Source organism: Pseudopipra pipra, chromosome 3 (genome assembly GCF_036250125.1).
Source record: "Pseudopipra pipra isolate bDixPip1 chromosome 3, bDixPip1.hap1, whole genome shotgun sequence".
In the NCBI taxonomy this organism is placed as follows: Eukaryota; Metazoa; Chordata; class Aves; order Passeriformes; family Pipridae; genus Pseudopipra; species Pseudopipra pipra.
In genome coordinates, this window is record NC_087551.1 from 47,889,892 (window position 1) to 47,905,249 (window position 15,358).

The 15,358-nt window shown below is 40.8% G+C and overlaps 1 protein-coding gene across 4 annotated transcripts in view; it reads left to right on the forward strand.

Annotated features, from left to right (window-relative positions):
• Positions 1–11,498, forward strand: part of PLG (plasminogen) — a 56,334-nt gene extending 44,836 nt beyond the window's left edge. For all 4 annotated transcript variants that reach the window (XM_064648995.1, XM_064648994.1, XM_064648993.1 and 1 more), the window contains exons 10-19: positions 495–660; positions 1,390–1,556; positions 2,477–2,625; positions 4,025–4,118; positions 5,640–5,760; positions 6,490–6,564; positions 7,459–7,599; positions 8,714–8,820; positions 9,677–9,822; positions 10,775–11,498. In XM_064648995.1, the coding sequence (XP_064505065.1) occupies positions 495–660; positions 1,390–1,556; positions 2,477–2,625; positions 4,025–4,118; positions 5,640–5,760; positions 6,490–6,564; positions 7,459–7,599; positions 8,714–8,820; positions 9,677–9,822; positions 10,775–10,936 (1,328 nt within the window). In that variant the 3' untranslated portion in view covers positions 10,937–11,498. The remainder of the gene's footprint in view (positions 1–494; positions 661–1,389; positions 1,557–2,476; positions 2,626–4,024; positions 4,119–5,639; positions 5,761–6,489; positions 6,565–7,458; positions 7,600–8,713; positions 8,821–9,676; positions 9,823–10,774) is intronic.
• The last annotated feature ends 3,860 nt before the right edge of the window (positions 11,499–15,358 follow it).

Here is a 15,358-nt window from a genome sequence, read left to right on the forward strand (position 1 = left end):
TTCTCCATGGAAAAGTTAATCAGTTTTACATGCTAGTTCCTGAAAAATTGAATCTAGAGCAAAACCTAAGATAATTTAAGAGCATTGGACCAAGACTCCATGGAAAGCAATCAGAAGAAAACTCTCCTTACACAAGGCTGGTGCGTTCCATATGAGCCTGTGGTAAAGACACAGGCCATCACTTACCCTGAAGAAGTAAAGGTAAGTGATAACATCCTTATGTTAAGTATTTGGCTTGTTAGCTGAAATAAGTCCACATGCGTGACAGTAAAGTTGATGTACAAGTCCTCTAATCTGGTGTATCATGAAATCTTTACAAATGTTTTTTGAAATCTTCCTTTTGACATACAGTCTGAAAAGAATTCTGCTACAGAGAGCGTGCTGTGGTGGTCAGTGAAACACTCTGGCTTGTTGTATTCTGTTGACTTTCTATGCTCATGTATACACAACAAAGTATTAAGATGCAAGAGACTGGTTTCTGTTATTCACTACAGCTGTTGATGTGCCTGAGCAGGCTCAAGTTACTGAGGACTGCTATCACGGCAATGGTGTGACTTACCGTGGTACAGCTTCTTTCACTCTCTCGGGAAAGAAATGTCAAGCCTGGAGCTCAATGTCACCTCACCGACACAATAAAACGGCAGACAACTTCCCAAACGCGTATGTGTATTTCCCATTTCCAGGTTTCATTGGGCAATGATCATCCATGAACTTGTTTTGATTTGCATCATCATTACACAACAATGATTTTAAAGCTGGGAAGGGAGTGTACTTGATAAAAATAATTTCTTCCCCTTCTTCTTTTCTTAATGTGGAAACATTTTCCGTTGACCTTATCTTGACAGGAACCACAGTTGCCACTATTATGCTTCAGACTAATTAACTGTGTTCTACATTGCTTCTAAAACAACTAATAGTTATCATAAATTTTCCCTTATACTGAGCTTATTCATGAGTTTAAGTCTCTTTCTCCTTGTCCACAGGTCACTAGAACTTTGAGGAAGGGCTAAGTTGTTTTCTTATTCCTAGCATTTGTCATTTATTTATTCCAAAATGCAAAAAACTATTTCTTTTTAAAAGCTATTACTGTATTTGAAAAATTAAAAATAATTATATCTTTGCTATACATGTATGCATTTACTTATCCGGATTTTTAAATGGTATTCTACTATAAGCATTAATTAATGAATAAGTACTTGGCATATTTAAATACTCTGTATATGTGTCTTGATTTCTTTATGCTGGAAAAATATTTCAATTAGCAATGACAGAATGTACATGATAAATGATATATGCTAACTCTGTAATACACCTGCTTTCTAAAATGTTCTTTTGAGTTCTCCACAGAGCAGTGGCATGGGTAGGAATATAATATCTTTCCATTTGTAGGGACCTGAGACAAAACTACTGCAGAAACCCAGATGCTGATGGCCGTCCATGGTGCTACACCACCGACCCTGGTGTGAGGTGGGAGTATTGCAACTTGAAGAGGTGTGATGACCATGAAGCACAGACTTTACCAAAACCACCTCAGACAACACTGGAAACAAATCCTGGTGAGAATACTTCCAGCTTCCCCTAGAGATGTTCATAACCAGCAAGCTGGTTTTTATGGAAACAACTTCACAAATTTTATGAGAATGAAATACAGGAAACTCTAAATAAATACAGAATCTACTCTCTTTATTTTCTGAGCATTCTTCTACAATTTTATAGCAGGGTTTCTGTATTTGATTTGGAACTAATATCACGTCTTTTACCTACTACATCTGGCAATACTGGAAACAGATGGCTACTAGTGTCCACACTACTATGGGAGAGCAACTAGCAAGGACAGAAAATGCAGCAGTGTTGGCATTTTGCTGGCAACTGTTCCATGCATTAACATTTCCAGGGTTCCATTTCACATTAGAGGACAGTTGACTTTTTTTAATTCAGTTCATAGAATCAGGTTGGAAGGGACCTCTGAGATCATCAAGTCCAACCCTTGAGTAGATGGTTAGAGTACTGCAGCTTTCAGTTTTCTTTCTTTTTTTTTTTTTTTTTTTGCTATGGCGCATTTTTCTGTTTAGAAGGCTAATAATTTTGGCTGAACATGTATAACTGCTTTTTACCTACTGTAAAATTTGTCATTAGACAGATATCAGTGTCTGCAAGTAAAACACTTCGTGTATGCATAGTCTTTTGTAGTCCTGACTTCTGGAGTCATGAGGGGTCAACTAAATCTAAGCTTCTTTGATTTATGACTTCTGTGATAATGGAAAAAAAAAAACTTTTAAAATGTAAAGAAATTAAAATACCATTGTTAGGCACTGTTAACACTATGTTGCCCTTCTTTCCTTGTCTACATATTATGTAAGACATGTAAGTCCTAGTAGTATTTCCTCAAATTTATCTCTGCTTCACCACTGTCAATTATGGATGTGGCCAAACAGCCCACAGCTAACAGTCATTTCCTTTTTTTCTTTCTTTACAGACTGCATTAACGGTAATGGTAAAGATTATCGTGGCACAGTAGCAAAAACTGCAAGGGGCAGAACTTGTCAAGAGTGGAGTTCTCAGAGACCTCATACCCATGACTATTTCACTCCCACAACTCATCCAAGAGCAGGCCTGGATAAAAATGTAAACAACTGTTCATTGAATACTTCTTGTCATTGAGCTTTGGCTGTCTTCTTCAGGGTTCCTCAGCAAGCATTTTGTGGTCTTTGTTAATTAGTTTCTTTTCCTCAGTTCAATCCAAGAACCTGATTGTGCTATTTCTTGCTGACGTGGGCAATGTGTACTTCTGTGGGACACAGAGATGACCAGAAGCTCTATTGAATGCTTCTGCAGCACAACCAAGGGTCTTCAGATGAGCTCTTGCTTCTTCTCACTACTGAGCGCTATCTGCCCACCACTGTCTGTGGGCAGAACCTCTGTCTGATCTGACAGAAAGAGCACCTGGTCATAGGTTTCAGTAGTAACAGCGACGGGTGAGATGGTGATGAAACCAATGTTCAATGCAAGTTCCTTGAGATATATAACTAATGGATTGTAGCCCCTATCCTCTGTTAATTCCCTCTCCAGCCCTCCAGCTTCTGCCACAACCCATTATACAATGTGCCTGACCCACCCTGTAAGGCGATCTCTATTTCTAACCTTCATCTCCGAAGTCCCAACACATGTACTCAGCACTAGTTCTCTAGATTTGTGACAAACTGTGTATGTGATATAAAGAGCTTGTTTGATGTTGCCAGACTGAACTATATTTTCACCCGGTACATGACTTTCGAGCTTGCTTTAGTCAATTATGTGATGGCATCGTATACACTGCAATGAATTCCATCTCTGATTGGAGAAACTCCCTCTGAAAACCAGCCTGCCATAACTGCTTGGTTCTTACATTTGTCAGAGACTCTCAGTAGCAAATATTTTCTCCTTTTCCCTAAGACATAGGATATATTTCAGGGTAGGGAAGGGAACTGGAAAAAATATGTGATGGCATGCAGTTGTGTGAAGTGTCTGTGCTGAGCAGAGATCAGTCAGTATGCCCAGTAAAAACCCAGAGTGATTGAGCTAACCAGGCACCCCACATCTGAGTGAACATTGGACCCTGCATCACCAGGTTGTGCTAGAGCAGCCTACATAATACTCACCTGCCCCAGAGTCATGCAGCCAGACTGGATGTGAGAAGATCTCAGGACTGACCCTACTACTCCTACTAACTGCAGTGAAAGCAGGAGTAGTTTAGTGCTTTAGAAAACCTCATCTGGGGTCAAGATCTCCTACTTTTTGAGAGCTCAGAGGTCCAAGGTTGCATAATTGAAGCTTACTGTCTGAAGACAGTTGAAGAAATTTCATTTTTATTATCTTTTCCTAAAGTCAGAGAGCAAACAGAAAAATGAAAAATAATTTGACAAAACCAATTGGAAGTCACTTATAAAAAAGGAAGTAAGAAAACAATTAATTTTATTTGGGAACTTTAATTGATAGGCTTTTTTATTGCACGGTTAATAGTTGGTGTCTTTGTTCTTTGTTACAGTACTGCAGGAATCCTGATGGAGATGTGAATGGACCTTGGTGCTACACAACAGACCCGAGAAAAGCCTGGGAGTACTGTGACATTCCTAAGTGCCGTAATTATTCCTTTAAAGACTAGTGTATCCTTTTTCTGTAACCTTTTATGACAAGTGGAGGACATTCAGTGATTAGTCTGAAAGACTGATTGAAGTGCAATAGCTTTAGATTGGAAAATAAGGCTCTTGGGAAGTGATGTTCAAAGTCTGTGTCTGAAGTTTTAAGATTGATGCTTGTTCTCTGAAAGCCTAAAATGCAGCACAAGATATACCCGGGGCACACTGAAGTTTGTGGGGTTTTGCCATGTGTTTCAAAATAGGGTCATTCCAACAGGAATTTTCCCTGCTCCTACCTAGTCACCTGGCAACAACTCTGTGTGTGGCGAGGCTGAACAAGGCATGGTCTTATCCCAGCAAAATTTTTGCACTCCATGCTCACATGGCTCTGGTTCTGTTCTGGATGAAAATCATATTGACCCTCCTCTGATACTGTACCATATCTGATGTCTGGAAAGTGCATCTGGCCCTAAATATTTAACCAGATGCCCTTGTCTTTGTTAGTAGTAATCAAGTCATTTAGTAATCTGAATGAGGTGGTACAACAAAGTGTAAAATGAGAAGGTTTTGCAACATTTTGGTTTCTAGTCCTTTCACGTCTGTCAAGAACAAAAGCTATCTTAGGAAGAGAGGCAGTTTCCACTCAAAAGAAGGGTGACTTTCTTGCTGCTTTATCCTCTCAGCTGTGAGCAGAAGAAAATGTGCTCTGATCAAAACCCCAAAATGGAGCAAATAAGAAAAAGAAAGATGTTCTATATCATGCACACAGAGTAGCTGTAAAAATAGTACTGCATTGAAAGTGTTGGGCTGGGACTCTTAGGGGGGAAAATTATTGTATTCCATTTGCTGATTCACTTCTTTTTTAAATTAATACTTTTTTTGTTCAGATGTTCCTCTAAAGAACAGAAAAACCACGGTGTTTGCCATTAATTTCATTAGTTAGTTCCTTTTGCTGACAACAAATTCTAAATTCTGTGTTGATAAGAGTCAGTTTTCCGTGGTCAAACATGAACTACTCTTTTTGAGAACTCAGAGACATCTGAAGTACCAAATGATCCTGAGATAATAGTGGACAAAATTTTGTTCCAAAGAGACACAGTTGAATTTCACATTCTCTACCACCAAGATTAGCTTAAAACATCCGCCAGTGCAACTTCTACACTGCTGGAATCTGTAAGAATACATTTAAAGATGTTGAGAGAATTTATTTTTTTTTTCTCTCTTTTTCCTTCTCCTTCCCCTCCTGTTTTTGCGGTTTTTTCTTTCCGATTGTAGAACTATGCATGTGTAATTTGCTGACCACTGGAACTGTATGTGAAAAAAAGTTACCAGGCATTTTTAAGTGTTCCAGATGAAGGTAACCTAACAACATATCAGTGCTACATGGTACAGAATTGCCTGAAGAGAATCAAAAGCTGAAGTGACAACTGTAGCATGTTCACCTTCTAGTTTTCTGAGTTCATAGTGAATTGATAGCATACACATTAAACTTCCTTATAGTGATTTTTTTTCCTTATTCTGTAGCTCCTGCTCAGTATGAATGTGGAAAAGCCAAGTTCAGACAAAAGTTGTGTGCTCAAAGGATTGTTGCTGGTTGTATTTCCCATCCGCACTCCTGGCCCTGGCAGATTAGTCTCCGTACGAGGTATGGCCATTCCCCATTACATTAGACTTTGCATGCAAAAGAACATTGCCTCTCATATGATATTATAGTATGTGGTTGCAGCATTATAAAGTTGATTTTAATTTAAAAATAGCTCAAGGGTAAACATTATGTTTGATAATCTTAGATAGGTCATTTAGACAACCAAGAATGCTCTATTTTGTGACAGATACCCATCAGATCAATAAAACAGCTAATTTCAAAAACATTTTTACTAGAAGGCAGAATGACTTTAAAACTGCCACTATATTCTACAATAGAATCAGTATCCTGCGAGTAGAAGCAACAGTTTGAAGTATGGCTAGTGCAGATCTTGATCTGTCCTTCCATGTCAGTATTCGATCCTACTGGCAAAGTTATTAACAAAACTAAGAATCAAGGCTAGTTGCAGAGCTTTTTGACTGTGATTAGAGCTAGAAAAAGCCAGAATCTCTGAAATGGTGAACCTCACTGCACACAAGGTTTTCCAGTAATAGGAATAGTGGTTAAGAGCAAAGATCTAGGTGTTTTCATACAAGGCTTTATAAAAATGTCCACAGAAGACTACCATCATTACAAGAAACATTGTCCAAGGAAAGCAAAATGTTTCTTATCGAAATTGTGGAATAATGTCTTTAGTTTGTAAAGGCACACGTTAGAAAGATTACATGATTAATTACAAGCAGAATTAACTTTCCCATCTGAAACCAATGCCTTTTTGCTCTATTACAGTTATGGCTTGCATTTCTGTGGGGGGACTCTGATAGATCCTCAGTGGGTTCTTACTGCTGCTCACTGCTTAGAAAAGTAAGTATCTGTTGTGGCCCACACCAACATCTTTTTATCCTAGATAGAAAAATCACAGGAATAAAAAAAGAGACCAAATACCCGACCTGAGATGGTTGCAAACAGTTAAGAATTCAGTACTGCAAACAGTTGAGAATTGAGAACTGCGTGCAATTTTTGTTTGGCATCACATTGTAAAAAAACCCATTAAACTATTAGAAAGCATCCAGAGGAGGGCCACAAGGATGATGAAGGATCTGGAGGGGAAGCCATAGGAGGAGTGGCTGAGGTCACTTGGTCTGTTCAGCCTGGAGATGAGGAGACTGAGGGTAGACCTCACTGCAGTCTGCAACTTCCTCATAAGGGGAAGTGGAAGGGCAAATACTGATCTCTTCACTTTTGTTACCAGTAACAGGACTCGAGGAAACAGCATAAAGCTGAATCAGAGATGGTTTAGGTTAGATATCAAGAAAAGGTTTTTCACCCAGACAGTAGTTGGGCACTAGAACAGGCTCCCCAGGGGAGTGCTCACAGGACCAAGCCTAAGTTCAAGAAGCATTTGGACAATGTTCTCAGGCACATAATGTGACTCTTGGAGTGTCTTGCATAGGCCAGGAGTTGGACTCAATAATCCTGATGAGTTCCTTCCAACTCAGCAGATTCTATGATTTTATAGTTCTATGATTCTAATTGAGCTGAGTCTATTTGTCATTCATTAAAGCTGAGTTTTGACTGAAAAACAGAGTGACAGTGATAACTTTTGCCAACTTGATTTCATGTGCCATAATAAGGGATTAAGTTTACACTAAAGCTGGCTATCTGACTTTGATAGAACAAGGTGCCAAGTAACATCATAAGTCGTTTATGTTCTGGGTGTGTGTTCATCAGCTCACCATGTGCAATCATTTCCAATAGGTCCTCACGGCCATCTTCATATAAAGTATACCTTGGATTACACAAAGAAGCAGCGTTAGAGCCATCAGTACAAAAACTTGATGTGGAGAAATTGTTCAAGGAGCCACGCAGGGCAGACATTGCTCTGCTAAAACTCAGCAGGTACCCTTTCACCTTAAGCGTTCCTTTGTTCTGATGGGACAAGTTGACTAAAAAGTGGTTTCTGCTGCTGTTGCAGTAATGTGCGGCGTTTCTGCACATTCCGTTCAATTAGCGATTTAAGATCCTCTCTTTCTTGCCTTTCTGCAGAAGCGCCAGGGCTTCAGAAAGTGAGAGGGCTGCCTTGTTAGGGGAGGAGGGCTTAGGGACACTGATCCAAGGTGGATACGTGCTGGGCGCCAGCTGCTGGGAGGGAGGTAGTGGCAGCAGAAAAGGAGGAGATAGTGCCTAGAGGAGCTTTCAGTGTTTCTATATGCTTCTATCTTGATAAGGTAATGAGGATTGAAACATGCAATATTAGCACGATGGCACTCCATGCCGTTTCTGTGCTGTGGTAGGGAGATTTCCTCTTCCACCGGATCTGGACAGTGTGCAGGCAAAGAGCGTGTACGTTTGATGCAATACCCAGTATGGCCCTTCTTGCATCTCTTTTCACTCATCAGAAATGCTTTCTGTGGAACTGTGCAATCAAAAGGAGTATGTCCATAGAGCAGCAAGCAGATGTGAACATGTGGTTTGGCTTTGATTTGTTCGGCTGCAGTGCAGGTCCAAAACAGATGAAGGTTCAGTGTAATAATGTGGGTTTGTAAATGGGCCTTAGCTGTACCCACCCAGAGGCAAGTCAGATGAACTTAAGTTTTGCTGTGTGCTAAATGTCCCGTTGGAAAGTGAATTATAGTCAGACTGGATGTAGGCAGAGCAAGCTAACACATTTAGCATGTGTTAAATGCCACTAATTCATACCCTTTCTAATAGCTTTGCAATTAGGTTTTGCTGGCTATGCATTAGTCTAAGTCAAAGCACTCTCCTGGATTTATATAGGTACTTTTTAGTATCAAAATACTCTAACTGTTCTCAATTTCAGACCTTTTCCTTGGGTGTATCGCTTTCTGAGGGATTTGAGCCTAAAACAAAAATAGTTTTGCACATCAGAAAAAACCCTTACCTGAAACAAAGAATGTCAAAGATAGGTGGCTGAATGCATATCAAGTCTTTTTAGAAACCTGAAGGTGGTATCAAGCATAATTGTGCTAATGATTGTTCCTGTTTCTTACAGCCCAGCAGTCATTAATGATCATGTAATCCCGGTTTGTTTACCAAAAGAAAATACTGTGTTAGGAGGAAGAGAGGAGTGCTATGTCACGGGCTGGGGGGATACAAGAGGTGAGACAGCCTTAACACATCTAAAAGCTCAGTGTTTGGAGACTGGTATATACTTGAATCCAAAGTGTATTCTCTTTGTGCCCCACACAAGCTATTGATGAAAAACTTATTTCATCAAAATTCATTAGGTACTGCCATTCTTTCCACTCTCTCCTGCTGATATGGATTCTCCTAAACCACTCAGTAAACTGAAACCCTCTAAACCAACACTGAAAGAGGAGTATGAGACCTAAGGAACCACCAAGTCTTCTCTCTCAGTCCACTATGCTTTTCCTCAAAGTGGGCTTTTATCCTATCAAGGATAGTTTTTCTAGATTTAGGTTATTTCTTGATCACATAAATGTGAGTTTGCTCATTCTCTTAAATGCTTTTTTCTCCCAGCCAGCCTGGTTCACATCTCAAACAAATACAACCCTCATTTTCAAAACCTCCCACTCTGTCTTGGTTGAGAAGTGCATCAGTATCTTCTCTGCCTCCTTGCCCATCATGCCATTTTCAACTGTTTACTTCCTAACACATCTCTTCCACAGAAAACTCAAATATAGAGAAATAAAATGGCTTGGGAATGACTCTCACAAATTTCGGTGGGTACTGGATCCACATGGATGTAGTGTGAAAGCAGGAAGGTCAATCAGTGCAGTGTAGACGTTGATGGGTGGTAGAGGGTGATAAGTACCATAATACTGATAATGCTTACTCTTTTTGGTATATCTTCATATTATGCATGGGAAGTACTATGCACAGTGCATAAACACTATGATATTTTACTGCTTATCCATATCCTGATGTTTGTTTTGTGAATATGATAATTGCCTTTGTCATTCATTCTTTTTTGGTTTTGTTCTCATTTGCAAAGGAACTGGTGGTACTGGTTACTTAAAGGAAACTGGATTTCCTGTAATTGAGAATAAAATATGCAACCGCCCTGAATTTTTGAATGGTAGAGTCAAAAACAGTGAGCTCTGTGCTGGGAATATTCATGGTGGCACAGATACTTGTCAGGTAAGAAAGTCTGTAAGCATCAGAGACACTGAGACTAGCTCAGTTGGTTGGAGCATGGTGCTCATAGTGCCAAGGTTGTGCGGTTTGATCCCTGTATGGGCCATTCACTTAAGAACTGGACTCGATGATCCTTGTGAGTCCCTTCCAACTGAGAATATTTTGTGATTCTGTGGTTTGGTTGTAAGCACATTCAAATAAAATAGTGCTTTGCTTTCTGGGCTATAGAGGCCAGGCGCAGAATTATCCTTGGGATGTGACCATGCAACATGGCATCTAAGCTGAAAAAAGCACATGGATGCTGCTCTTTCCTTTCTCCCTTGTTTGCTGCCAGGAAGCGGGGCAGGCAATTTTCAGATAAGCCTGAACTACAGAGCACATGGTTACATACAGCTGCACAAGCCAGGTGTATGTGAGCCAACTTGGATTGACAAATGGCCTGATTTTTTTTCTCAGATCACTTTGCTTGCCTCACTAGACTGCCTCCAGTGTCCAAGCTAGCTCAGTTAACAACCTGAGATATCTCAGTTAGCAGTAAAGGAAAAATGCAGTGGAGCCTGCCATGCAGGCCAAACATGAGCCAAAGGAACTACTAATTTCCGAGTGTCAGTACCACTGGATCATTTGGTAACAAGAGGAAGCCCTGAAGATCTCAGAAAAAAGATGGAGAGAGGAGGTGCAGTTTAAGTGAATAAGGTCAATCAGATGCCTTCTCAGCAAATCCCCTTACTCCAAAAATAGATGTAATGCCTGGATGATGTGAAGAGATGATTTTACAGAAGTGTTCAACAACATGCATAGAGAACTTGTGTCTGGCTAGAACTCCAGTGTTTAGTTATAACTTGTGCGGCCCTCACATGTAGGAGGTACTTCTGTTTCTGTGCCTCCTGTGAGAAGGCCACCCTTGCACATGGGTCTGTCACTGAAGGAATCATCCTATTCTTTCTCTGTTTAGGGGGACAGTGGAGGACCTCTAGTCTGTCTGGACCAAGATAAATTTGTTCAACATGGAGTCACCTCTTGGGGCCTTGGCTGTGCCCAACCCATGAAACCTGGTGTTTATGTTCGAGTTTCCAATTATATTCCTTGGATTAAAAGTGTAATGGAAAGCAACTGATCCTGGCTACGGACTGCCCCCTCCTGGGAAGAAGTACGCACATCAGAAATACAAGATTCCAAGTGCAATAGTAAAGCTACAATCATTCATAAGAAAGTAAAATAAATATGATCATCCATTTTAAATTGCCATAAATTAATAGTTATTGCCAAGAAATCCAACTGACAGTGTGTTACCCTCTTTCTATATGTTCTATGGTCTGCTATGTTTGGCAAGAGACTTACCCACCTCTGGATTACATGTCAAAAATCACGATCTTAACTGTAACTGGACACATGGATTTTAATTTTATATCAAGTTCTACAATGATGTTTTCTTCTAAGGTCATAATTTCCCAAGATGTTGTGCTTCCAACAAACGAAGAAAGGAGGAGAATTTTTATTTTACGTGAATTGTCTGAGCCTCTTACCAGTTTGACGCTACAGCCCAAAGAAGAATCTCACAGTACATGTCTTATACGCATGTGAAGTTTTATTAAATATATCTTATGGCATCAAATATATGGGATGGAAAAAAAAAAGAAAAGAAGCAAACACATTTGGTTTGTATTTTCATATTTTTTTATTGACATGGAAATCTATGTGTCAGAAAAAATACAAATGTTGCATCAAAGACATAAAGCAGTGAATAAAAAATAGCCTCGTCCTAAAGTTAGTCCAGAGTAAAGTCAGAGAAATAGCTGTCAATCCATGCTGCAAGTAATGACAATGCATTTAACATTCTATAAAATTGTGTTGTCCATAGTACCCATTTATTTCATTGTATAACTTTATCTGACTACATAACTGTTAGATGTACATTTTTCTTCTCTAAAAGAAAATCACATACACATGTCTGTGGATAGAAGAAATGAAAGCTTAAACCTTTAGAAATGCTTTCTAGGGAAAGCTCGACTCATACTTGCCAAAGTCAAACACTTGCTAGCTATGAACCCCTGCTCTCACCCTGCACCCCTTGCATATCAGCTAGGGAGCACTCTACAGGCATGTGGGGACTCCTGGCTCTGTATGGGGTCCTTTCTGCATCCCCAGGGTGTGCTGAGTGTACTCAAGTAACACAGCTACTTCCTGGGGTGGGATTTGTCTTGTCCATTTTCTGCAGTGCAGAGGTCCACTCCCAGCCATGCCAAGCTATGTGTCATTTTTAAATTGTCTTAATTTTTCTTAGGTATGTACATACAAAAGAGATGGGTTACATCCCAAGAGCATCATCTTTTTTTTTTCTTTTTTTTTCTTTTTCTCCCCATAGCCTTAAAGGAAGATGAGAACTATAAAGCATAGTAAGGTGGCAGGATGATTTTTGAAGCTTTTGCATCTGGAATCTGCTCTACATCTGGAGTCTGACTCTGGGAGATGCAATCTTCTCAGGGCATTGCCTTCCTGAGTGGAAACAGCTCTGATAAAGCACACTGCACTCACCTATCTGGTCAGCAGTGTTCGCTGAGTACAAATATCCTCCTGTATATTTTCCATATATATTCACTTTGATCACTAAGCTAGCCAAGAAATCTGTACAATACTTTCCTGACAACAGAAGTTCTGCGTTGCAGCTTGGTCTTTGATTTGTTAAGCTCTCAGTAGTGAACTCATGAAGGCATGGTTAATACCTTGTTAATTCTCTGCCTTGTAGACAGAGAAACGAGTGGCCTTGCTGTCCTTCCCAAACTATCTAGAAATGCCTGGACATGCCTGAGTGGCTACAGAAGTGCCATTTCATAGCCTTTCCTTCTGCGAGAGTGTCAGCAGCAATAAAAATTGCCACTTATCAGTAACTATTTGCACAAACTAGATGAAGTAACCCAGCACATTTGGTGGCAGCAGCACATTTGAGCCAAATAGCACATTCACCTTTTTGTTGGTCCAAGGAACCTCTTTGGTGGCAGCAAGAACATAGCTCCTGGGTTTCTGTGGTCAGGTTGTTCATGTGCCTTTGGTGATGGCAAGGTGATCCTTTGTCTGCTGTGTACCCCACATCTCTCACTGAGCCTCTAATGCAAGATAACTGTAGCTGACAGTGTTTGGTCCCTACTTGAAGAGGTGCCTCCCACTGGGTTAGCAGGGTCACAACAGTCATTTTAGTGTCAACCCGCGCAGCTCAGAAGAATACTGATGTGCCTCCTGAGAAGTTTGTAGGACTTTCCCATATGTATAAAGTGGTTTGAGGCACATACAAATTTAGAATAACTTTTTTTAAACCAACATCCTGTACAGTGGTCTGCATAACCTGGTGCATGCACCTCTGTGCAGCTGGTTTCCCCTGGGTTTCCTCCATGCAGAAGCTCTCCCTCGGCTTCCACCACCTCATCTGTCCTCTCTCACCCACAACAGCTTAAACCCAACACAAAGGCTCATAGAGATGGGAGGATTTTTTGACTTAAAAAATTCCTCTGTTAGGGATAAGAGTTAGCACAGGAGCAATTACCAAATACAAGGTTCACCAGAAGCCACTACCTACTATCATTTTAGCAGTCAAAACATATACAGAGGCTTTTTTCTGCTGTCCTTTACAAAATAAATTTTTAGCAAATAAATGCATCACATCTGATTGCTTCCCCCTGACTCTCTGAGGGTCATGCTTGTGGTGTGGGCTGGCTGGGTGCAGGGAAGGCAAGGCTGAGTTCTGCACACAGGTGCCTGCACCCTCCACCCTGCACTGAGACACAGCACCTGGCCAGGGCAAGCCCGCAGCTTCAAGTTCAACACTGGTCTCTACCAGTCAGCCTTGGGATGTTGTCTTCAGCTATCTACAGAAGACTGTTGGTGTAGAAGTTTTTTCCCTGTAGCAGTAGCTCTAGTTTTGGGTTGTCTTCTAGATTAGCCAGATATATTTTGAGATGTTTGTTTAGTTTCATATCTTTCAGTCTTTACTGACTTCTGCTAAGCATCCCATTGACCTTTACTGTGCCTCAGAGGAAGTTAGAAACAGCCTTGAAAGACAGGCCTTTATCACTAACTGCCTAAAGTATGCAAACATTAGCCTGAGATTAGTATTAAAGGTCCTATTTTCCTCCAGCAAAGCTGGTGATAAGGGCAGTTGCTGGGAAAAGGCAGGGAGAGTTTGGAATTGTTGAAAGGCACAGTATATTCCTCACCACAGGAAATCCTCCTGTGCAGGCACCTGCCTATATATGTTCTTAGGATGGTGAGACTGGAGCAGTAATCATTCAGTTTCACCAACTGTAATGTAGTGCTACTTATTTGTGGTATGAACCTTCAAAACTCAGTCCTATATTTGTTTATGCCAAATATGTTATTTTCTGAGCTTACCAGGCCCTTTACAAGACCTCATTGACTTTCTTTTGTTTGTTTATTTCTCTGTTGGTAATAGGATACCTTTTGAACAACATATCTTTTCAAGTCCTTCCCTGTAAGGGGTGTATTGTTTACCAGTCAGTGGCCAGGACCTAATGCTTGATGAAGGTCATACAGCAGAAAGGGAAGGCAGTCTATCCCTGGTATCTGCTTGCAGAGCCAGAGAGTCAAGCTGGTCTGCTCTGTGTCAGCTTCAAACAGCTGGGATCAGCTAACACTTCCTTCTTTAACCAAAGCTCCTGTCTCATCCTTGCCCATGTTCCCAAGACATCCTTGTCAACAACCCAAATAATTTATCTCCAAGACAGAAAGATGATAAATAATAATAATGAACAGAATACAGAAATTGCAGGTTACCTTGGCAGCGGTGAGGGTGAAGGAATTTGGTTTGTAGGGATGGGCAGAAAGCATGATTTGGAAAGGATAAAATGAGCATGCTCTTGAAAGAGGAGTTTGGAAAAGCATCCAACAGGGGAGAGAAGGCAGAAGCCCTTCCCTCAGACTATGGCGGTCACTGGCCAGGGGACAGAACAACAGAGTGTCATGTACCCCAGTTGGGTCTGGGGGAAGGCACTAATGAGCAGCAGGACAATCTGACCTGTAGAGCTAGTGGCCTGTGTGGGGTATGACCCTTACATAAAGCCATGGAAAGGTGAGGAAGAGGACTGCTGCCACATTTCAGAAAGCCCTTGAACAAAGAGAGAGGCAGGGCTTTTGTTGCAAAGGGTCCATGTGGATGACTATCAGACCAGAGAGACATTCTCCTGATGCACACTGCTGATTCCCATACCTCCCAACCAGAGAAAGAGCCACCCTGATCACTGCCCTCCTTCCTGAGCCATCATATCTTCTATTTGTCCAGATTCTTCAGGAGCAACTGAGAACGGGTTGAAGTACTCATCCTCTCCTCCTCAAAGTCGTCTAAATCTTAAACTAGCAGTACCATTTCAAACCCTCCCCATCCAAATGTGTATCCTAACAAAAGAAATAAACAAATGGCTCTATTAGATAAAGAAATAAATAGAAGCTCACTGAGCTGGATAGTGCATCTTTTTACAGCTGTCTTGTTCTCTCCCAAGAACCACAAAGTGGTCTCTTCTTGCAAATAGCG